This window comes from Psammomys obesus, unplaced genomic scaffold (genome assembly GCF_907164565.1).
Source record: "Psammomys obesus unplaced genomic scaffold, mPsaObe1.curated_primary_1811, whole genome shotgun sequence".
NCBI lineage: Eukaryota > Metazoa > Chordata > Mammalia > Rodentia > Muridae > Psammomys > Psammomys obesus.
The window spans coordinates 16007545-16032538 of NW_026596085.1; the positions used below are offsets into that span (position 1 = coordinate 16007545).

A 24994-nucleotide genomic window follows, 5' to 3' on the forward strand; every position below is an offset into this window, starting at 1 on the left:
TGTGTGTGTGTGTGTGTGTGTGTGTGTGTGTGTGTGTGTGTGTGTGTGTGTGTGTGTGTGTGTGTTCTGACAAGTATGTATGAGCATGTGAATATACAAGTGCTAAACAGTCCAGTTTTCCTCAAAGGCTTAAACTTGTAAGTTTAAGAAACTCAGAAAAATCCAAAGTGGAATAAATACAAGATCAGAGACAAGGTGCCAAAAACCCAAATCAGAGAGTGAGCAGTGTGAACCGTGTTCTAAGAGGCTGTTCAACCCTCAGCAGAATGTCTGAGCTGGAAGATAATGGGCCAAACACACTGGAGGGGAGGGTGGGCCCAAAGCCAGAGCCTCGTCAGCTGGAATTCTGCATCCAAAATCTCCTTTTTAGAATGGAGACAAATGGATGTCTTCAGATTAAACAAGGCAGAACAGAAGGAAGACACAAACCTGAGGTAACTCACCATGAGCCCATCTTTCGTACCAGCCATGTTGCAGAAAGTTCCCAAGCTCAAGGAATGAGATAATGGGAAGACTCAAGTGCTCCCCATGAAGGGATAAAGAAGTGCCAACAGGAGATGCCAGGTGGTTAAAGCATTTGCCATCCCGGTGATTACAGTTCTTGCCTGTAGGCATGAGGCATGGCATTCACATCCCCCAAATCCCACATGAATTAAAGGTTGGCCTGACCTCCTATAATTTCTGCCTTGGAAGGCAGAAGCATGGATCCTCAAGGGGAGCAGCTGGCAATACTGGCTATATTAATGAGCTCTGGGTTTGATTAGGAGACTCTGCCTCAAAGCAAAGGAGTTGAGGATAATGCCCAATATCAGCCTTGTAGAGGAATTAATTCGGAAACATGGCTGCTCTGGCAAGAGATCACATCCAAAGACCTTTTAGGTCTGTGTGACCCGGCTGGAATACAAACACGCATGTTTGAAAGTGATGTGTGATTGAGTGGCAGAAAAAGAAAGTGAAATCAGAGAAGATTTGACAGAATAATATAAGTCCAACTATAATGAGAAGAAAGAGGAAAGGGAAGCTACTTAAGGCACAATGCAATGAAAAAGAGGAGGCAGTTTAACTGGGATAGTTTTATAGAGACTGAATGAGAGAACAAGCTAGACATAGGTGAAGACCAAATGAGCCAGAGAATGAGAAGGAGCCAGAAGATTAGAAGAGAGTGCTGGAATTAGTTTGAGGCCACACAGAACAATTCAGGGGCTAAGAGAGAAGCCAGATTATATAAGTTAGCTGGGAGAGGAGTTTGAGCCAGAACAGCTGAGTTGAACCAGCCAGCCCAGAGCTCAGAAAGAACAAGAAAGGGTGAGCTTATTCAGCTATAAGTGTTAGAGGCTGAAAACATTCTAGACCTAGGTTAGATTGTACGGAAGCTAGAAGCTTCCAGGACTAGGCCTAGGTTAGGCGGAGGCAATAATCCTCCAAGACAACAATTGAAACAGGCAAATAAAAGTTCTTTTTACACAGCCTTACACAAGTGTGCCTACGCACATGCACACTGCACATGGAAATTATATCAGCCTCACACACGTGCCCACATGAATGCACATGGAAATAGAGAGCAGTTGGCTACATTTAACTTACAGAAATACACAGGAAGTGATGGAGGCCTTGGAGAGTTTGATACACACACACACACACACACATGTATGTATACATATATATATAACAAATGACAGCATAGCAGAAAGGACAGCAGGGGCCTCAAGTGGCTTCCAGGTTTCTGCCGTGTGTGTGGAGTGATGCAATGTTACTCTGGATGGATTGTGTAGTGGTATAACCTCAAGAGAAAAATACCAAAAACATGACACAGAGGTGCAACAGACATGTCATATATGTAGATATGACCCCATATGTCGATATGACCATTCTGTCCCAAGCAGAAAGGTCTGGGTCCCCTCAGCCACCAACAGTGGGCACCTGCCACTCAGAGCTCCCAAAGCCCTCCACCAATTCAGTAAGTTACCAGGGTTCCGAGAAAGGCTCTCTCTACAGTGAAATCTGTCCCAAGCAGGGTTAACAGGTGACCATTTGGAGCATTAGAAATGTAAATACCAGCCCTGGCAAGATAGCTCAGTTATCAGAGCACTTGCCTTGCGACCTGAATTTGATTCTTCAAACCACATGAAATAAGAAATGGATGGTGGCACAATCCTGGAATCTCAGTGTTGGGGAGATAGAGATAGGAAGATCCCTGGACACACTGGTTAGCCAATCTACCCTATTTAGTGAGCAAAACCTAAAACCTGTATACACACACACACACACACACACACACACACACACACACACACACACACGAAACCAAGGAAAGAATAAGAGAAAATATTTGATGCTATTTGTCACTCTTCCAGGGGCTTTCAGGGGAGTGTCTCCCAGAAAAGATGGAGTTTGGGTAGATAGAGGGTTTTCAGTCTATCCCAAGGCTGTGGTTGGGCCCAGCCACCTGTGAGATGCTGTCAGGAGTAGAGGGGAGAGTCTTCTGAACTGGCTGCTGTGCTCATTGCAGAGGAGAGGGATACAGCCTTGGGGAAGCTCAGTGCTTTGGAGAAACTTGGCAGCAGCGAGAGGCCTCGAATGCTCTGTGGCACTCTGGGCACCTGGGGAGCGGCACACCCAGCCCACTGGACAAGCTGTGTAAGGCTCCCATGTCCCTCTGGGGCTTCACAACCCTCGAGGCTGGGAAACATTTGCCTGCAGACTTTTTTTTTTCCCTCTCCATTGCATATGTTTTTTTGTGAAAGGACTAAGCAGGAGGACTTGGCAGTGAATAATTCATGTGTGATTGTTTTCAAAATATGAAGTTATTTTTTTTTTAAGTGAGTAACCCATCTATTCACTCCTGAGACCCATTGCCTCTGGGTGCTTCTGTGTGGGCTGCAGTGTTCCATCTAAATGCTCGCTGGGCCCCATGCTGCGACAGCAGCCTCCCCAGAGCTGGGCCTGGGAACGCAGACAGAGAATAGGACAGATGGCGTGGGATTCCCAAAGGATGGCCTTGGAGTTCAACACCTCTCCTCAGTAACGCCACAATCCCCGAGGCTCCTAGTCCCGCCCTCAGCACACTATGGCCTGTCTACTCACACGTGTGCGCACACCTGCAGGCACTCACACTGAAGGCTGAGGCCAGGAAGGATATATCAGCCATCTTCCCACTGTTAACCTAAAGCTCCCTACACCCTTTCCCTGCACACCAGAAAGAATGGGCAACATGGAAATTAACAGTGGCTACTATACTAGGCTGTTCAGGAAGTCTGCAGCCAAGTTGGAAGGCAGTACCTCATAGCCCTGCACTGTCCAACACTTTCTGAAGCCTCCAGGGAAGATGCAGGCACTAGAAAAGACCTGTTCACAGCACCTTAGTGGCCTCCTGCACACTCCCATTGCGGGGAGGGGGGGGGGTCCTGAGGTATTAGCCAAGACTCCAGTTAGCCTGTCCTGTGTTTCCGGTTGGGATTTGGGTAAGGACCAGGGTTGCATAGCAGGCAGCCCCTCTTTCTCTCTGTGTGTACGGCACACTTCTAACTCCCCATCCTTTTCCTGCCCTCGTTTCCTTACTCCAACGGTACGAGTTGGTTTTCGAGCAGAACCAGGTTTGAGACCCAGCCCCGCCACTCCTAGGTCAGGTGACCAGGGCAATTCAATAGCTTCAGTTTCCAGATCTTTATACCGGGGTTCCAAAAGGTCCTTTCTCTGAGATCCTGATGGGATGAAATGAGATGTTCTGGGGTGCCATAGAGAGCTCAGCGCTGTGCAAGGCATGCAGTCAGAGATCAGCATCACACAGTGAGGATGAGGGAAGGGGGTCCAGCCCTGTCTTATGCCTACACCCCAGACCTGCCCCCGCTGGCCCTCTGCTCTCAGCTTAGGGCAACACCAGAACCACCTGACTCTCTCAGCTCATGCCCATGTCTTCCGCATGCTGTGTGATCATGAGAAAAGGGGGATGCCAGTGCCAGGCTCCTGAGATACTTCTTTTCATTGCCAAGGCTCGAGCCAAGCTAAGTGAGCAATGGAGGCAGGCTTGGTGGGCCGTGGACAAGGTACACAGGAACACAGCTGGCTACTGTGGGTGTCTGTGCCATGGCATCTGGCCTATGAACTCCTTCCCTGTACTGACCAGTGTCGGGCAACATGGAGAGGATAGCACAGATTGCGGTGTCCAGCTGGTGCCCCTGGACCTTCCTGACACTGGCACTGTCTCCTGGTGTGAGTTTCAGGAGAATTTATACTCAGTTGAGGGACAATCTTATTTTACCTCCTGAAACTGACTTTATTGTGCCTTCAATTCCCAGAAAATAAGTGAAAAAAAAAAAAAAAAAAGGTAACTTCCAAGACTCAGAGGCTACTCAGGAGATAAGAAAGCTGGGCACCTTGGCTGACAGTCTTGGCAAAGCACTGCTGAGCTGGCTGTGTCTGAGGGTCATACTGCCTGTGCCCTTTGTTGACTCACAAGCCCCACAAACAAGCCTGGCCTCTGTCTAGGGACACGGGAGGCTGGCCCCACCCTCTGCAGCCATGGGCGGGGTAGGGGCCAGACAAGTAATAATGACTGTTGGAGCCCGCAGAGGCTCAGAGGAATATGGGACAAATATCCTGATGCCTCTCTCCTTCTTGCTCTCCTCCCTGCTAGGTCCTAGAAGAATGTGAGATGCCTATGAATGACAACCAGTACTCACAGTTGGCCTCCAAGATAGGCTTCAAGAAGGAGGGCATGAGCTACCAGGACTTCGCCATGGGATTTGAAGGTAGCCAGCCGGCGGGTGCTTGCGTCCCTTGGGGCCTGACGGCACCACAGGTCCTTCCTGGCAGTGCCACCAGTTTGCTCATGTGACAAGAGCCTTAGCTGAGAGGTGGGAGCCACCTTTGCCTAATCCCATCTGTGTTTCAGCCTTTTCATCAGATCTTTGGGAGTGGGCTGCAGACTTAGAGCTCTGGATGGACCTGAGAGTGCTCCCACATCACTGCCGTTAAGACTTTCCTCTATGAAAGATGGTTACAGGAGCGCTGGGGATGTAGCTTAATGCCGGAGGTCTGGCCTGGCATGCACGACGCTGTGGGCTCAAACTGGCAATACTGGGGAATGGACACACACACACTTAAAAATTAGCGATACAGCCCACAAGCTCCTTCCTCTTAACAGGTGGGGATGCAGACATTCTAGGGCTTAGGTCTAGACACCCAAGACCACCAAGGCCTGTCCTGCCCATCTTCAATGGCCCTTAAAAGTTAGGGAGCATATTTTGTGTCATGAGGTAAGGCAGAGCTGAGTCACATCCTTGGCCACCTGTGCCTCCTGCTCTCTGGCAGTCCTTGGCCACTGCACAGGGATCAGCTCAGACGGTCTGCCAAGGAATAAGTAGCCCCTACTTTAAGATGGAGAAAATAGAAGGCAGAAAGCTCTGACCCCATCCTGTCATCTCCCAAAGAGCCCACATGTTACTGCAGCCATGTCCTAGAATGTGTAGCCTGATGACACCACCTGGTGAGCATGGGATGAATGAGGAGGCGATAAATGGCCATCAAATGTCTAGCCCTGCAGTCCCGAGCACTGTCTTAGGCAGCCAGGGACCCCGGGAGCCCCATTTACAGCACACCATACGCTGCCTTGTACTGAAAGGGCCTGTGGGAATCTGGTTCTTCATGTAATTAGAAGGGTCTAGCTCTGAGACCCTGCCCCCGAGCCGCTCTGTCATCCTTATGGGACAGTTAAAGAGGCCTCTTTGCGAGAGATGTGTCCACTGGTGATTCGGTCAGCTCCGAACCTCAGTACTCACACAGTTGCAGCCCATCACTCGCCAAACAAGTGTCACATGCTCACCATGTGCCAGAATCTCTGCTAAGGGCAGATCCGCTCCCTGCCCGGAGTCCCCCACTGTCCAAGGCTGTGAACTCTGGGACGTCCCCCTGGCATGCTGACATCAGTGATGCCCCATGACAAGGACATGTGGAGGAAAGCCTGCCGAATTAATGGGCAGAAACTGAATTTCATCTCCTCTCCAGAGAGCAAGGAAGGGGCCGAAGTCCCTTCCGGCCCCGGGAATCAGGAGACAAACCTAGGAAGGACAGAAGCGTGGGGCAGGGGTACACACCAAGGGTTTAGAGTGCCTGTGCCCCATGTGGTAGGGACCAAGATCCTCGTTAGATAAGAGCCTTCCTGGGACATGTTGGGAGGGAAGGGAGGTGGGTCCCGAAAACACTGCAATGCCGAAACCGTGGAGGGCCATGCTGTGTGGAGCGTCAGTCAACCAGGCTTCAGAAGGGAGGGCACTGAGGGAGACACAGGCGCGGGTGCAGAGCTAATGGAAGGCTCCCTCTTGATCCTCCCAGACATGTTGCAGAGTAAGCTGGAAATGGCTTCCCTGCAGCCACGCTCCAGCACAAAAATGAACCCTGACGACTTCTTCATATCTGCAGAAGAATGCGTGAAACTTTTCCCCAAGAAAGTGAAGGAGTCCTTCCGGGTAACACATGACTCTCCACCTCATAGCTTCTTTCAGGTTCTGCCCTGCTCCCCCCGCCCCCACAGCTCCAGTCAGGCCTGGTGGCTCCGGGGGACACACAGAAACAGGGACTAAGCTGCGGTGGGGAGCCTGACTCTTGAGACCCCGCCCTGCTCAGATGCACAATCAACACTGAGGGTAGAAATGAGGAACCCCTCTTCTCAGGGAGCCTGGCCACCCACTGGACAGTGGGATCCTGCACACACCCACTTGCGCTTATTCACTCGCCAAACAAATGTTGACGATCATTGCATGGCAGAGTCTGTGCTAGACGCCGGGGTGCCCTGCTGCCCTGGAATCTTCTCTTGTCCAAGATACAGATAGTGAGGGGCAACTCATAGACACTGGCTGGCTGCTGGGGTGGGAGGGGGTGTCTGGGTAGAGTGCTGTGGGACAAGGCAAGGTCCTCTAAGGTGAACTCCCCAGAGGAGGAAAGGATTCCTGCTCATGGTAGGAAAGGAAGGAGAAGGCACACAGCAGGACAGAAGCACGGTGGCCTGCACATGAGACATGCAAGGGGCAAGGTAGACAGGGGGCCCAAACTCCACGGTAAGAAGTAGGAAGGGTTTAGAGAAGGAAGATGAGCTTAATAATGGTGCCCCTGTGAGGGCAGAACACTTGGCTTAGTGGGAATCCACTCCTAACTGGAGAGGATTGTGGCCAGGTGGGTAGGCCACTGGGAGGCAGCAGACAAGGCTGGGGAGGAAGATGGGAGAACCAGAGACCCCGTGCTGACCTGAGGACATGCCCTAGTAGGAGTCACATCCACGTCCTCTCTGGCCCCCGTGGGCTGGACCATCAGTCACCTGGCTGCCATGGACATGCTCAGCAGCACGCCTCTGACTGTGTCCACAGATGAGGCTTTTGCACCTGCATCCTGCTCCTTTAGACAGGAGCATGATGACGCAGACCCATGGGAAGGTGGCATAAGCTACCTTTCTGCTCTCCATTTTCCGTCACCCACTGTGCCTCTGACCCAACAGGGTGCCTTATCCACACGTGGCTCTGCTTCTATCTGGCTCTGCTCTGGCATGGCCCTCATTGCATTTGCACGTTCTCTCTCTCTCTCTCCTGAGCAAGCCCTCCTCTCCTTTGGGATGGCTCTGGCCACTCTGGTTTCCTGTCCTCCTTAAACCTTCCATGTGACCCACATGGATCTGCTGGCTCTTAGGGCACTCAGCCTGCAGGCCCTTGGAAGCAGAGTGAACCAGAATCCTTTTCATACCTTCACTGCTCAGCCCAGTACTCCAAGTCTCTTCACTGCTCAGCACAGTCCCGCCTGCTTGCCGTACAGGATGATGATTGCTTAGTTGGTAGATAAGTGAGGCTTCACATATGCCAGGCGGTGAACACATACATCTGCCTTAGTCTCAGCCCCCCTATGGAGCAGAGGCTGGGGAACCTGGTGCTCAGAGATGGAGAGAAATGCAGAGCGTACTCAGCCTCATTTACCCAACAAGCTTTGTCACATTCGAGTACAGGGCATAGCACAAGTTCAGGCAGATGGGAGCACAGGTCTTGTGCTGGTGAATCAACCTTCAGGCAGAGGCAAAGATTGAGGCAGAAACAAGCTTTGCAGAGACCGTGACTGGAAGGCAGGCTCATTGACATGGCCGAGGCAGCCATGGGCATCAGCAGCAGGGGGATGGGGGGATGGGAAGAGATAGGAGTTCATGAGTTGGGCTCTTTGTAAGGGAGGCACAGAGCACAGGGGCTGGGCCGCACAACAGGGATTATCTGATGCAGATGGGACAGTAGCCAGGATTTTGTTAGATTCCTGAGGGATGGGGGCTTTAAGTGGGGTTGAGGAGGTGGGCTTGAAGGGTAGGTTCCAGGTGCAGGGAGCACGTGGGATGAGTGACACATGCATGAGACCAGACTTGGGACTCTGAGTATGTGGTCTGAGCAGTAAGTCAGAGCAAGCTACCCTCTACCAAGGCAAGAGGCCTGGGAAAATTGAGCAAGAGGTTTGGTCTTGTTCAGTCTGGACATGGTGCCTAGACTGGAGTATGAGAGACTCAGGGCCGGAGTTGGAGGGAAGCAGTGAACAGATGGGTTTAGAGCCTCTGCTGAGCCGGCTCCAGCAGAGGCCCCTCCCCTCAGCATGACAGTGACAGAGGCAGAACCGGGTCATCTAAAGCCATCCCCATGGCGTTCAGCACAGTGTCTGCACACAGCACGGTCTGGTGACTGGATCAGTGCGCAAACTCAGCTGGAACTTTCCACAAAATCCCAAAGCATTTAATTAGATACGAACACGGAACAGGCCAACTCATATTCTGAACAACTGCTGTTGGGGATGGGATCGGCATGGTGCTTCCCAGACAAGTTCCCAGGACAGGGCTGTGTGAGGGAACTCCAGAAACAGGGTGCTGGGGCCATGCCAACAGCTTTGCAGGAGAGATGCAATGTGTATTGTGGCCTAACTTGGTCCAGAAAGAGTCTCAACTGACAAAGTGGCAAACAGCTCAAAACACACTCACAAAACATCCCAAGCGGCCCCCAAAGGGTGGCGAATTCTTTGGCGATCTTATAGATAAGAAACAAAGGGTGTCAAGGCCAGATGCCTTCCTCAAAGCCACACTGCCTGTGCCCAGCCTTCCAGATAGAGCCATGGCGCAGGCAGCTCCTGGGTGTGAATGCTGGCATAGGGTTTGCTTACCTAAAAAGAGAAGTGGCCAGACACTCGGAACGCTCCAGGGCAGGGAGAGCTCTATGTCCCCCAGGAAGCCCACCTACTCTCCCCACTCTCCGTGTGCTGTCTCAAGCTGCCCACGATCTCCAACTCCAGGTTTCCAGCCCCCAGAAGAAGAATCTAGGACCAGGACAGGAGCCATAGCATCCCCCAGGAGCCTCCCCGGAAGCGATGTCCCTGCAGGGGGGTGGCTGTGAGGGGCTCGAGGGCGGGGAAGGGAAGTGCGTTGACGTGTGTGTTTTGTTTCTAGGACCCCTACTCTGCCTTCTTTAAAATAGACACTGACAGAGATGGCATAATCAACATGCATGATCTTCACAGATTGCTACAGTACCTACTGCTCAACATGAAGGACGAAGAGTTTGAGCGCTTCCTCGGCCTCCTGGGCTTGAGACTTAGCATCACCCTAAACTTCCGGGAGTTTCAGAACCTGTGTGAGAAGAAACCCTGGAAATCAGACGAGGCACCGCAAAGGCTCCTTCGGTAAGCAGGCGGGTGTGTGAGCAGAGCCGTTAGTATGTGCTAGTCCCGGAAGGCTGGCTGTTCTGCTGCAGCCACAATGGGACACAGAAGTGACCCCGGAGCCACCTTTCTTTTTTTTTTCTGAGTTTAAGAGAACACACACACAAACACACAAACACACAGCCCACTACATGGTAGGTGGAACAATCAGATAAGACACTCCTGGTTTCACCGTGGGGAGCGTCTCTCCATAGCTAAGTGCTTATCTTTTCAGGCTTTTTCACATATGTGTAAACGCGTGCACATACTTGTCCGTCTCTCTGCATGGAGTTGCGTGTGTGGCTTTCTGCTCAGCCTTTGAAGGCTGAAGCGTCAGAAACCTTTGGACACACACTTCGAGGCCACTGTGGGGCAGGTTGGGGCTGCACGGGAACAAAGGTTCTGGTGTTTCTTGTCAGGTAACTCATGAACTGTCCACACGACCAAGGTGTGTCCCCATCTCCTCCCCCTCCGCTCCAGGTGTTCATCCAGGCCATGGGTGAGAATGTAGGGAGGCACAGACCCATCCGTGGCATCTTCTCAGGAGACACAGGGACCTGCTTCCAGCCTATCCCGGCCAGCAGAGCCCCTAAACCCCCCTCCTGGCCCACAAGGCCTCACTGCAGCCAGGAGGAGAGTGTCAGTGTCCACTCAGGGTTTACTGTCTGCCTGTCTGACCTTCTTAGATCAGAGTGGGACCATCACCTAAGAGACGCCTGTCATAGGCGTGCTCGTTGTCATCGGTAGAAAGCTGCCGTGTCAGCAGAGTCACTGGTCTTGCCTTGACAGTTACTGCATCATTCTTTTTACAGGGTTTGTGTGTATGTGTGTGTATGTGCATGTGTGGGTGTGTACACATGTGTGTGGAGGTCAGAGATTAGCCTCAGGTCAACCCCAGTGGTGTTCCTCAGGAGCCATCTACCTTATCTTTGAGACTGCCTATCGCTGAGATCTGGGGATCACTTCGTGGCTAGGCTGGCTGGTCATTGAGCCCAGAATTCCCATCTCCACCCCCCTAGCACTGTGATTACAAGCATGTGCCACCACAGCCAGCTTTTTACATGGCTGCTGGGGCTAAAACTTGGGTCCTCGTGTTGGTAAGGCAGGTACTCACAAACTGAGACGTCTTCCTAGCCTGTTACTCTTGACCCTGACACTGACTGGGGCTCCCCCACCCACATACACGCTGGTGCCGATGGCTCCAGGGAGGGGCTGCAGGCGAGCATTCCTTGTATCTAGGCACACGGAGCTGCTAGAGGCATGACCCTGTCACCCTGGTAAGACTTGGCAAAGCTACAGAGAGCCTTTGGCCATGAACTTTGCTTAATTCCCCCAGAATTCATGCATTTATTCCTGGGCGGAAAAGCAAGAAGATGGCTATAAATCCTAAGCAGAGTGATCACACGACACATGAGCTGGATGCCATGTTCCCCCCTCAGGTCCTAAGGGGTGTTAATGTCAGATTTGACTACTTAGCATTGAGATGGAACCAGAACAGTCCCGCCAGGGAGTTAAGAGATGAATGGCTCATTGTTAGGGGTGCTCACGGACCACACAGAGGGCCTGAGTTTGACGTCCAGGCTCACAAGCACCCATAACCCCAGATGCAGGGGACCCGATACTGTCCTCTGATCTCCATGGGGCACCTGCATTCGAATGCACGTGTCCACTCACAGATGCACACACACATAATTCAGACTAAAGTGTGGAGGGCTAGAGAGAATGCGAACCTGCATCGCTCTTGCGGAAAACCTAGCTTTAGTTTCCAGTACCCACGTTAGGCACCTCACAACCGCCTGTAACTCTAGCTCCCGGCAGACCTGGGCAGATCTTTGGCCTCCTTGGGCACCTGTACTCACATGCACTTATCACAGAGTCATGCACACACAGACACATAGATTATACAAAGTGAATAAACTGTAATTAATAAAAAAATAAATTTAAAAAAAAAGAATAATTAAAAAAATCTGGCCAAAGAATATTTTGGAGAATGTGTTCAGAGTAGCTGTGGAAATTTCCAGCACCAGAGCATAGACTCACCCATCTAGTGATCTGTCCTGGCTCGTATCGGTTCGCTTGCTGGATATTTGCAATAGACTAACACAGTGCTGGGCATTGTTCTGGGCCTCGGTGGTGCAGATGTGAACAGGACCCAATGCTGCGCCAGGAGCTCAGGCTGGAAGCTGAGATATGGGCACAGCAGTAAAGTGCCACACTGAGACACTAGGAGGGCAGAGACAGGTATCCAGAAGAAGTGGGTACACTTGAGCTGGGCCTTGAAGTGTGGGTGGGAATCTATCGATTGATAGAAGGCTGTTAAAGGCCAGAGAATGACATCTCAAAACTCACAGAGCAGAAGTTTCAGGCACATTCAGAAGTTGCTGGTGGAGGCATGGCTGCACGGTTAGAGATGGGGGGAAGGAGTAGGACTAAGGCAGAGGATGAAGCGCAGCCCCTCACAGGTGGCAGAGTTGCCTGTTTCCAGCAGGTAGGTAGGTTTATGTGCTGCGGGATGAAGAAGTCAGACTGTACTATAGAAAGATCCTTCAGCAGCCCCAGAGTAGAGGATGAATCCGGGGAGCAGAGCCTGGGTCCTAGTGGGGCAGGCCTCCAGGCATCAGGGAGACACAGCTCCAAGATCAGAAGCAAGACACAGCTTTAAGAGAGTGCTGCTCTCTGGCCAGACCCTGTGCTGGGCTTCCTGATACCCCATGGGCTCTGTCAGGAGGCTATCCTGTCTGACCCTAGGGAGGGAGGAGCTGGGTCTGAGAGGAGAGTTGGAGTGACCCCAAGGAGAAATGGAGGGCAGGGAGGAGAATGGTGTCTCCTGGGAGCCTGGCCCTTTCCACAGAGCCACCTGACCCCATTCATTTCTAGAAACCTCCCGTTCCCATGGCTGGGCCCCCTCCACTCTGGACCTCTCCTGCCCCTTGACTTCAAGAGCTTATTGCTCTGTGGAAGAGAGAATGAGCTACTGTTTGCTTCGTAGCTACAAACAGTTTCTCTCTTTGTGGACCCTGCTGGAATGGCTGGGTCCCGTCTCCCGCTCTCCTGTTAAACACAGCAGCCCCGGCCATCTTGCCCGCCCCTCACCATCATACAAGCTCATGCACTGTCATGGGGCCTTGTCACAAAGGTACACTGTGCAGGTCCCTATCACAGAACACTGTGCAGTCAGCTGCCGCCTGCTAGGTGACCAACGCAGGGAGCCCTCCAGGTCTCCACTTGTTCTCAGAGATGCTCCCGTGATCTGTGCCTCCCGTGGGGCCATTCTACCACAGACTCTGATGACACTGAAGCCCCTCCGTGTCTCCTCCTGTAGCCCTCTGAGAACTGAACACAAATTCTAAACCGAACCCTGTGGAGGGGCAGTAGAGATTTCTTAAAGGCACGGTAAACCCTGGGCTCCGCAGTAAGAAACTGCAAGTTCATGGGGCTATGCCTGTCAGCACCCTCTCCCCTTGCCGGGGTGTCAGTTATGGCTTTCTTTATAAAATGTCTATTTGTGTGTGTGTGTGTGTGCGTGTGTGTTATGGGGAACGGCATGCCCATGGAGGACAAAGGGTATTGGGTCCCTGAAGCTGGAATTATAGACACTTACGAGCTGCTTGATGTGTGGCAAGCCCTCTTCCTCCCCCATCTCGGTTTCTTAGAACTTCCATGTATCCAACCTTCTCAAGGGTTCACCCTTTGCTCCTGTCAGGCCTCTGGGCTGCGCAGCCACTATAGGATCTCATGGCTTCAGCATTGCGCACGCTGATACATTTTTTACCTTGATAGTTAACGAGACTTTCTTGAATTTTGGGTCACATCCTAGGGGCTTGCAGCATTTCATTGTGCTACTATGGGCCTGTTAGAATTATCTGCAGTGTGTTGACTGGTTGGCCTGTCTCGGTAGGCACTTGACTCAGTTTCTTTAGCCTGAGAGTCCTGCCTGGCCTTCCTCCTAAGGCTACAGGACTCTTGACGCTATGCAAACCTTTACGGCACTGCTCCAGGGACACTGTGGTACACTCCCAGGGCTGGGCCCAGTGGCAGTGTTAGCCCCAGAGCCATAGCTGTGCCCATAACAGACAGCATGTTTGTATCTTCCCAGAACACCAGAAGCTGTTAACAGTCCTCTGAGTTCACAAACTGCCTCAAATTTACCAAGTACTTCTCCCTCATTTTCCTTGATTTCTATGGCCTTTGGTCATGAGCTCTTGTTATCCATTTCATTTTTGTGTGGGTTGTTTTCGTTGTTTTATCTTCTTGAGGCGGGATCTCTTCATATAGCCCAAGCTGGCCTTGGAACTCACACATTTTTTTCTGTCTCTGCCCCTGAGTCCTGATATTACAGACACATACTGCATGTCCAGCTTTTATTCCAGTCTTAGTAACTCTCAGATTCCAGTCATCTGTAGGTGCAGTGTCTTCAAAAGGGCTAACGAGTTCAGAAGGACTGTGCTGGAGGCCCAGATCCCAGGCTGATGCAGGACAAGTGTCTGTAGGGGACAGATCAGTCTTCCTGTAGCCTCCAAAGCAGGCTGCCCAGGGCACAAAGTTTCCAAGTGCAGGTCAGCACGGCAGGCTGTTCCGAGTGACCATTTGGAGTGGCCCATGTGTCACAACATGAGAACCTTCCCCTGATCTGGAGCCCGCTGACAGTTTTCCTGGGTGACCGGATGGCTGGGCCTTGTGCCCTCCCTGTCTCATCTCAAGGTACTCCTCTTGATAGGCCAGGTGAGGGGCCTATATCTGGCAGGACAGAAAAGCTCGTGTGCCTGGCATTTCTGATAGGATCCCACCTCTTCACAGGTGTTGTTACTTACTGGTGCAGATAAATTATTTACCAGTTTGGGGCTCCCGCTGTGCTGGCAGATGGCGGTTGTTTACTTGTGTAAACAGGATGCAGCCGCCTAGCTGAGTGCTTAAAGCAACTCAGGTCAGCATGCTACATTGGAAAGTGGAGACACAGAGCAAGACTGCCAAAAGCTGCTGTTCCGAGTGGTGTAGGGTCACCCAGGGAGGCCAGGCTCCACCCCTCAGCGTCTCACTGGACTTCCATCCATCCAAGCCAGTGGAGAAAAACACCACAGTCCTGCCAGCCTTCCCAGGCCCCCAGGGGGCCACAGCCACAGGGCCAGGGTGGCAGAGCAGCGGATCCTTTCCCACCCTTGAAGTTCCGTGATTCTGAGGAGTCCAGTAGGCAGTTGGACAGCAATGGCGAAGAAACATGGGTGAGGCCAGATACTCGTGGCATTGCTCTGTGGGTAGAAGGAATGTGTAGTCAGTGGTACCAGAAGCAAGTGGAAGAGGCAAGATGGAGCCGTACCAGGAGGCAGGTAGAGAGGGCCCAGGGCAGACACTGACCAGGCCAGTGGTCTCAGCTGTCCAGTTTCTAGATCTTCTAAGTGGGCAGAACAGCCCAGGTGTCCATCCCTATCTCTCTGCCATCGTGCCTCACGCAGGCCTGTCTAGGGACAACAGCACAAAGTCTTTTTAAGCGTCCCTTATCGATATATACTATAAATATAATGGAATTGTGATGTCCTTTGAATCCTATAAGCTTGACTTTTGAACATTGGCTGTGGTAGAGATGGTAGATGTGATGTCTCAGTGGTTACCAGCATGCCCCACTCCTACGGAGACCCCAAGTTCAGGTCCCAACAGCTCACAACCACCTGCAGCCCAGCTCCTCTGGGGGTACCTGCACTCACTTGCACGCTTACTGTTCCCCCCCCCCACGTACATGCATATCATTAGAAATAAGAAAAGTAAGTCTTGAAAAGGAAAAGTACTGGGGGCTGGGAGAAGGGACCTCCGTACTTCCTAATTGCACCTCTGCTGTTCACCTGGACTTGCAAAATCAGAACTAAAAGTTGCTAGTTATTTCCTCTTTAAGATACTTAATGTCCTATTATACATATGTTCTGCTTCTCTAAGCCCTCAGGGAGGAAATGGGCCCTGTGAGCTTTGTGTGCTGGGGGAAAAAAAAAAAAACAATTTTTCTTAAATCTGAAAATAAAGTTTTAGAGGACCCCCTGCCATGCAGCTGGAAGAAATAAGACTGTGTTGTAAGAACCGAGTTGGCCCAGATGTGAAACTATAGATGTTAATAGCATCTTCGAGACACCAGAGGTGGAGGTGGGGGCCCTTGGGAGAGTCCTAAGCCCCTCACTTCTAAACACAGTTGTTTATTTTTCTTTTAAGATATAAACAGAAGGTGGCAGATTCCGAACTAGCCTGTGACCAGGCTCATCAATACCTTGTCATCAAAGCCAAAACCAGATGGGCAGACCTATCCAAGGTAAGGCCGGGGAATGGGAGCACACTTCCGTTCTGTAGGACCGCTGTGCTGACCCAGCTGCTGGAGCAGCGTGGACATGGGGAGACAGCGCCAGGTACCCACGATGCTGGTTCCCGCTCTTCTTCAGAGACTTTCCCCAACACCGAATGGTCTTGGCCTTGTTCTAACTAAAACACCATCAGTGACTGCAATTGTGATGAAGTCATTTGGATATTTTTATTATTGCTAAGTAACAGGGCTGGTATAACTACAGAGGCCTGTAACATTCTACCTCTGCTTTCAACAGCTGAGGAAAGTGAACTCAAAGAGGGAACTCTATTCTTGAAACATTAGCAGCTATCAAAGATGCTTAAAGTTATGATAAAGGGCTGGAGAGGTGGCTCAGCAGGCAGAGGAACTTGCTGCCAAGCCTGAAGACCTGAGTTCAATCCCTAGACCTCACTGTGGAAGGGGAGAGAACCGACTCTTCCAAGTTGTCCCTTGAGCTTCACACGTGCACATGTGCCCACAGATATAGAGGAAAGAAGTCGCTCATGGTGTATGTGCCTGTCTTCCCAAGTAAAGTCTTACTTTCGGGGTCACGGGTGAGAGTAAAGTATGGAACTCAGGAGTCCATGGAGACATTCCTGTTGTTAGCTTGGGCTTGGGGAAGATTTAAAGTTTAAAGGGAAAATCAGGAAAAGTCCTCATTGATTTCACATAACAGTCAACAGGCATTTTCAGAGCTGTCTTATCACATCTTAACAAGATGACAAGGAGGTACCTTTCCAAGGCACTTGACCAGCATGAGCAATCTCATAAGTTGTGATGTCATGGATATGCCATCTGACAGTGACAGTGACAGCTAAACCTCAGGATACCAGGATGGAATGGGCAGACTGGGTTTCTCCTGAATCTAGGGTATGGGGTCACCAAGGACACAGTGATCTCCCTCTAGGAGGGTCACATTTGAATGCTGGAGTGCTCTACCTCCGTCTTTATGGGTGACCCTACTGAATCTGATTTGATCATTTGCCCTTCTGTTGGCTTGGTGTTTTTGTTTTTGTTTTTTTGGCTCCTGTCCAATGCAAAGTTCCATTGGATTCCCTCAAGCCCTGGCCTGCTCCATACTGTGTTCTCAACAAGGTGTGCTGTGGCCCACTGAGGCAGGGCTGTAACCTCCTTTCCTCTGCTTCCTCTTTTCTGTCCTCCCTCTAACATGACAGGTTAGCCTCTTTTCTTCTCCCTTCTTAGGGCCATCCTCTCCTCCCCCAGCACCTCCCCAGGTGACAGGCTAGCTCTCTTTCCTCTCCTTCCACACTGCTCTGACCCAGGGTCATGTATTTCCATTGGCCATGCTTGTCCTGCGTTTAGTGGGTGGCTCCTGGTTCCTATGTGCAGGTACAGTTGCCAGCTCTGGGACTGTCTAGTTAAGGAAGCTCCATCCTGATCCTAGTTTGCTGAAGGCAGGTGTCACCAGTGAGGGTCAGATTTTGCCACGGGATTCTGCAGCTGTTGAGATGAGTAAGAGACTGTCCATTCGATGGGTCACACCAGAGGTTTTCAAGCATTGAGCCTGCCTTGAATGATGAATCCCACCTGGCCAAGGCATCCTGTTGGTATCCACAGTTGGCTCAGTTTGCTAGGACATGCTTGCCCTCAGGAATGATGGGTCTGAAGTTGACTTGTTCAGTGCCATCTGAACGCTGGGCTCGCAGAGTGAGGGAGGAAGGGTTCTTGTGGCTTCTGTCTTCCTGGCACCTTGGGCTTTCTGTGCACACCTGTCTGCCCTGACAGGTTGTACACCTGTGTGTCTCCACACTAGGCAGTGGCTTGCCCTCTGGCCTCGCTCTTCTTAACATATCTAGCAACCTGTGCTGGTTCTGTTTGCTCAGGGGTTCACACACCATCAGGATGGCACAAGGCATTCCAAGATTCCTGCATGCCAGGCCCATGCTAGGACCCACTGCCGACAACTTGGTTATATTTAAGCTTCAACTCTGCCGGGGGTAGCAGATTGTAGAATGCAAATATGTGATTTAAAGAGATGAAAGGAGTCACCTATTGTCTTAGGCCGGCAGTCAGCACACTTCCTCAGAGACCAGACAGAATGTATTTTGGGTGGTGTGTCACTACTCCGCTCTCCTCTGCAGCCCCAACCCTCACACTGGAGCTCGCCATTCCAACAGGTGTAGGATTATCTCCTTTAGTTCAGTCCGCAGATTGTTAGTGAGGAACCGGCCTTTCTGTGAAACGCTTGCTGGAGTCTTTTTTTTTTTTTTTTTTTTTTTTCTTTTGCTACCCTGCCTTGATCTCGGTGAAGATCTTCTCCCATCCTCCCCAAGGAATCACTTTCAACCTCCACAGTCAGGTCTTGAGATGTGGCCCAGGAGTGCACCGTGTGGAAGGCATGCCCACCTTTATTCCTTCTGCATGGCGACCAGGTGTTCCTGCATTTCGTTGTCAAGTCCCCCTTTACCTCGCCGCCCTGCAGCTCCGTCTCTACACTGCACCTCACCCACAGAGCCTGTGAACACCTTATCTCACTAGTGTACAGTTTGTCCGTCCTGGCCCTGGCTACGTTTTTGTATCTGCTGTGACTTATGAATGCACCTTGATAAATTTTTGTGGAGCTTAAGATGACTCCCAGGCCCTGGTGCACTGTAGACAGATGCCTCACTGCTGAGCTGCCCTCCTACCCTTATGGATACATCCTGGCTAGCTAGTAGGTGACTCCTTGTTCTTCGAGAGGTTTTTATTTTTATTTTTTTGGGGGGGGGAGGTTGTTGTTGTTGTTTTATCATTTAACCAAGTTCCATTAGAAATATTTCTGGTTGGGGAGATAATTCATTTGATGCCAGCTTAACAGGTATACTGGCACACGCCTTTAATCCAGAGGCAGGTGAATATCTGAGAGTTTGAGAGCAGTCTGGTGTAGGCCAGCCTAGGCTACATAGTGAGACCCTGTCTCAAAACAAACAAACAAACAAAAACAATCATAAAGTCCCAAGTTTGACCCCTAGGGCCCACATTTTTAAAATATAGGTGTGTGGTCCATGTTTGTAATCTCGGTGCTGGAGGGTGGCAGGGGGAGGGGTGGTGAAGAAAGGATCCTGGGGTTTGCAATTCTCCCTGGGGCTCCACCAGTGAGCCCCACATGCCAGTCTCAAATACAGAAGGCAAACAGCCCCCCAAGGCACGGCACAGTCCTGGCCTCTCAAGCCTCTCATACCCCTACACCTCCACACCTTAGACGGAAAAGCTAAAAACACACAGGGAAGCACTGTAGAGTGTTCTTCGTGTCGCTGAGTGCCATCTTCCATCCTAGAATTTCATAGAAACGGATAATGAAGGCAACGGCATTCTTCGACGAAGGGACATCAAGAATGCGCTGTACGGCTTTGACATCCCTCTCACCCCTCGAGAATTCGAGAAGCTTTGGCACAAGTAAGTCTGCAGTGGTGGGGCTGTTGTCACGTCAGTGCAGTTTCTCAGCAGGGCTCAGGAGGAAGGGCGCTGGGATGGGTTTCTTCTGTTGCATCAATCCTGTGTCCTTATTCCTCCTTCGTGGTAGAAAGCAGCGGTTGCCCTCTGGCCTCGCTCTTCTTAACACACCTAACAACCTGTGGTGGTTCTGTCTGCTCAGGGGTTCACATGCCATCAGGATGGCACAATACATTCCAAAATTCCTGCATGCCAGGCCCATGCTAGGACCCACGGCCGACAGCTTGGTTATGTTTAAGCTGCGACTCTGCCAGGGGTAGCAGATTGTAGACCACAAATACATGATTTAAAGAGATGAAAGGAGGCACCTATTATCCGAGGCTGGCAGTCAGCACACTTCCGCAGAGACCAGACAGAATGTATTTTGGGTGGTGTGCCACTACCTAGCTCTCCTCTGCAGCCCCAACCCTCACACTGGAGCTCGCCATTCCAACAGGTGTAGGATTATCTCCTTTAGTTCAGTCCGCAGATTGACAAAATGATAAAAAAAACAAGGAGTTACCTACCAGCTGGCCAGGATGTATCCATAAGGGTAGGAGGGCAGATCAACAGTGGACTGTCTGACTACAATCTACTGGGGCCTGGGTTTCATCTTAAGCACGACAAAAATTTATTAAGGTACATTCATAAGTCACAGCAACTAGGTAGCAACAGTGTGGACACACTGGTCCTCAGGACTCTGAAGAACTGGGTATCCCCCAGCAGCAGTATTGAGTGGAGAGCTTTGCAGACTTCATAGTTCAGGCTCCTGCATTCTCTGCAGCAGAGCTATAAGCTTATAGCTCCAAGCTAACAGTGCAGTGAGCTATAAGCTTACAGCGAGCTCTGAGCTAACAGTGTAGTGTGCTCTGAGTTCCAGTTCCATCTTTGAATGATGTCTTCCTCCAGTCCATGCTGGTCAGCCCTCAGGTTCCCAGAAGGCTGTGCGCTAGCATTGCATGCCCACTCGGGGTCATGCTCACTGAATGAATCATTCCAGTTTCAGCTTTTCACCTGCCCAAGGTAGAAGACTTAAACACAGGCCAAGTCTAGAATTGGGTGGTATGTTTCTGCCTGTGTTTCTCCTACACGGGAGGCTGGGGCTTCATGTGTTCAAAGGGAAAAGGACAAAGGTAAAGAGTTCATGGCAGTACCTGCCACCTGTGATATATCCTCAAGAAGGGGTCATTCATGTGCAGGAGAATCCAGGAGTGGATACTTACTGTCCAGTAGAAACAGAAGCTCAGGCTACATGCAAGGAATGAAGACAAAGATGCCAGAGGGCTGGAAGCCTACAGACTATGTTGTTACTTGGGGACCAAGAGCCAGAGGAGGAGCTGAGGAAGTAGGGTGTCAAATTCCACCCCACACCTCACTGTCAGGATCCGGAGGAAATAAGGGAGTCTCTTCCAGATCAGAAAGCTGCCTCCACCCACCAAGGGCCAAACCCGGATGCTGCTATAGAAGCTGTTAGAGTCCCAGCTGGCACTGAGGAGGAGCCACCACCACACTGTTCTGCCATCCATCTGTCTGGATCTCCTTGGAACAGCAGGGTGGGACACAGAGGTCCTGCAGAAGGATGAACTAGGAGAGCCATGACGAAGATGTCCCTTTCCAGGCCAGCTGCTGCTGGAAGCCAGGGCATCCAGAAGACAGACGGTAGGACTTCTAGTGATCAGATTGTGCGCCCACGCATGGCAGCTGAATTCCATGAAGGCCAGGTCGCAGTAGACCTTGTCCCGAAGGCCGACACACCAGTAGGAAGACAAATCTGGGCAGGACCCCTGGAAGCCTCCCTGAGCTGCTGGGAGGAAGGGGGTTACAGGAGACCAGCCTGGAGCTCAGAGGCCAAAGGGGCTCTTGGTGCCAAGCAGAAGGAGGCTGCAGGCTCTCCAGGAGGACAGGAAAGGAGATGAGTGTTGTGGATTGAGCCGGCAGTGACGGAAGTGAGGCAGTATGAGAAGGCAGAGGTTCCTGGAATGTGGTGTACAGAGCAGCTCCCACAGTCAGCCTCGGGGGCCCAGGACTCCACCAGGGGCACTGTGCAATGTGTGGAGAATACAGGGCACCTGCAGGCAGAACAGTAAGCCAAATGGAAATTCAGATTAGAAAGGGTCCTGGTTGTTCAGAGGAGATCAAGGGGAGCAGACAGCAGGCATGCCAACTGGACATCACCTCCTCATCACCTTCACCCTCATCCCCTCCACTCAAGGCTGGTGGTGAGAACAAGCTTTTGCAGCAGGGGGTGCTATGAGCAGTGAGGAGGCCCCATGGGAGTTCTCAGGACATCTGTAGCCTCCTAACATCAGGTGGCACCAGGAAACAGCGGTCAGACAGGTGAACCACCAGGGCTGACCGACAGTGTGAAGGAAGACAGTGTGCCCCACTGCTCCTGATAAACAAGGGCCTAGGAAGTCTGGAGCAGCTGGGACCCCCATGATGCCCTCTAGCTCAGGGGGTCTGGGCGTGTCCAAGGGAACAGGGAGACCAAAAGAAGCAGAGGAGAGCAGCATGCTGGTCTTCCAAAAACCTGACTCTGAAAGAACTCAAGAGATCTGGATAGAAAAGGCTTTGAGCATCCATTATTCACTCAACACTTCCTTCAGCCTGTGAAGTGCTCTTCCTGGTGCTGTGGATTAGTCTGGAGGGGCCTGCTTTATGCTGTGGAGATAAATTAATAAACTGACCCCAAATCTCAGCGGCTCAGGTACCTCCATATTTTCCTCTTCGTCCAAACTCCCAGTGCGCCTGATGGCTCCTAAGGACATTTCCCACCAAGAAGTAAGGAAGGCTCAGCCCACTTCCAGGAATTAGCTGGGTGTGTGCTCATCCAGCAGGCAGGCCACACATGAGTACCTCTCATTGCCCTGGGTGGCACAAGGGGGTCAGGCTGGTTCTAGGAGTTGAGAGAACAAAGGAATGCTGCCCACTGAAGGCAGCTCTGGAGTTGTGAGCCTTGAGCATACAGGAGCAGCCTGCTTGGCTAGAACACAGGGAGCTGCTGAGGACCAACCCCTCACCACAGGGAAGGTGTGCTCGCCTTCAGTCACACAGTCATTCTGGAGACTCTGACTGGCTCCTGAGGTTCCCAGCTGAGAGGCAGCTCTGCCCTCAGTGTCCACGCAACAGGTCTAGGACAGGACACCTCAGCTGAGTCGGAATCAGCAGCCATTGAAGCGAAGAAGCCACCGATTGTGGGAAAGGGTGTTCCATAAGCAGAACTTCTGGAAAAAGCCTAGGGCCTCAGCCTGCCTGGGGCCTACAGGGGTGGGCTGGGCTGGGCCAGGGCCTCCTCTGGAGCAACATTGGCATTCTGAGGCCTTCATGGCCTCATTCCTTTGGGTGGGAATCAGCTAATCCAAAAACAAACTTAGTTGGAAACAATGAAGAAAAAATGCTATGGATGTGCATAGAAGATGATGTACAGCATGACAGAAGAGTCTTTGGAGACCAAGCGAGATTCTCAGCGCTGCTGGGTGCTCAATCCTGGCAGGGTTCTATGTAGAGATTTTCAGATAGAAAATCGTGCTTTACAATATGAGTGCCGTATGTCAGTATTCAAATTAACCAAGAACTCTGAAAAAGAAGCCATGCTGAAGGCTGTCACCCCTGTCCTCCACGGACAGGAAGTGAGCTTGCTCTTGTTATCACCAAAGAGCCTCGATGCCCTCTGTAGATGCCAACTGCGTGACGTCTGGACAGCGCATGCCTCAAGATGGAGAGGCTGAGAGAGCAGGGCCTGCAGCTTGGAAAAGAGGACTGACTGGGCAGAAACTCAGGAACAGAGGTTCACCGTGGGAATGTGTCACTCAAGAGGCTCAGCATGGAAACCTTGTCATCGCCAAAATGGGTTAAGAAGCAGGCACTGAAGGACCCCATGTCCCTCAGCTCCATGCAAGGTTAGAGCGCTATGCCTGGGAGAGCAGAAGTACCCTGGCACAGGATGGGGGCCACCACAGAGGCCACCTCACTGATTGCAGCTCTGTCAGGGTTTGCTACATGTGCCCAGTGGGCACCAGTTTGGGAAGCTGACCATTTTCATTCCGAGGAGCAGATGTTTGAGCCATCAAGCCACTCTCTTAAGACAGCACCATAGAGAAGTCCTCCCATGCCAGCTGCACAAGGCTCCTGGTTGCTCTCCCTACAGTCTGGGTCATCTGCAGGGCATGTCCCATACCTTGACCATGTCCTTTACCTCTGGTGCCAGGGTACTCAAAAGTCCTTCTGAAATACATGTAAGAGTCCAGTGTCCAAACAGCACGAAGAACTTAAGACTTCAGCAAAGCTGAACGATGGATGTGAGCCTGTAGATCCCATGTGTGACCAATCACAGTACACAGCAAATGGGAAGGTTCTCTAACCTAGGGTGGGCCATCCGGGGTGGAAATGGGAGCCCTGGGAATATTGTCACCTGCCTATCCCATGACTTCATGGCCACTGCTGCGTGCAAACACAAGCTTTTACAGGGCTTCTGCTCAGGACACATTTTTTTCTTGGTGTAACTGTTGCTCAGCCATTTTAAAATTCAACCTTTATAGGCAGTTGGTGTTTTTTTTTTTTTTTTTTTTTTTTAATGTTACACAGAGGATTGCATAATGAAGGGTGAGGTTATGTAAGCAGAATTAGCTCTATGATTATTCACATTCATAGCAATATTTTCTTTGCAACTGTGCAATCTGCTCTTCCATGTCTCCGTGATGAGAAGAGCCTGTTTGCGATCTTCATTAATAAAGTAATTAAGAAGTGCCTTTTCATTCAGCCCAAGTGTCACAGCAGAGAGCAGGCTGTGGGGGAAATCTGTGCCTCAGAAGTACACTGCCTGTGACACACACACACAGGCACACTCACACACGTACACACACACACACACACACACACACATACGCACACATGCACACACATGAGGGTTCCATGGCTACAGCAAGCCTGCCTCGGGCCTGAGAGTTGGAAGCAATGCATGAGACACAGTGGTGCCTCAGGAGGCTCGCATGCAACAAACAGGAGACGCAACCTGGACTCAGTGCCTGGTAGAGCCCACCAGGCTTACAGACAGCAACAGTGAGGGCAGGCCCGGCCTGACAGTCCCCATAAGCAGTTCACTGCTTATGCCCCTAAGAATCTAACGGGGGCCAGAATCATGGGACTTTAGACCTGGAGGGACGGGAAGGTTCCCTAGCCCAGGGTGGACCATCAGGGGTGAAAATGGGGGCCCTGGGAACATTGTTGGGTAATGTCTCACTTGAGCCACGTGACACATCACTCTGGTGTCAGACGAGGTACAGTCCTGAGGCCACATAGGTTCTCCTTTTGTGCTTTATTTAAATATGTTTTAGATGTATTTATTTTATGTTATATATATGAGTGCTTTGCCTGCAGGAATGTATATATCTCACATGTGTGCCTGGTGCCTGAGGAGGCCAGAAGAGGGCATCTGATCCTCTGGATCTAGAATTATGGGTGGTTCGGAGCCTCCGTGTGGGTGCTGAGAATCAAACCCAAGTCCTCTGGAAGCGGACTCAAGTACTCTTAATCATCGAGCCAACC

The 24994-nt window shown here is 51.3% G+C and overlaps 1 protein-coding gene across 1 annotated transcript in view; it reads left to right on the forward strand.

Annotated features, from left to right (window-relative positions):
- Positions 1-24994, forward strand: part of Efcab6 (EF-hand calcium binding domain 6) — a 176569-nt gene that overhangs the window by 113280 nt on the left and 38295 nt on the right. Inside the window, exons 17-21 of the mRNA XM_055627242.1 lie at positions 4634-4748; positions 6331-6464; positions 9449-9681; positions 15892-15988; positions 19296-19414. Of these exons, the coding sequence (XP_055483217.1) occupies positions 4634-4748; positions 6331-6464; positions 9449-9681; positions 15892-15988; positions 19296-19414 (698 nt within the window). The remainder of the gene's footprint in view (positions 1-4633; positions 4749-6330; positions 6465-9448; positions 9682-15891; positions 15989-19295; positions 19415-24994) is intronic.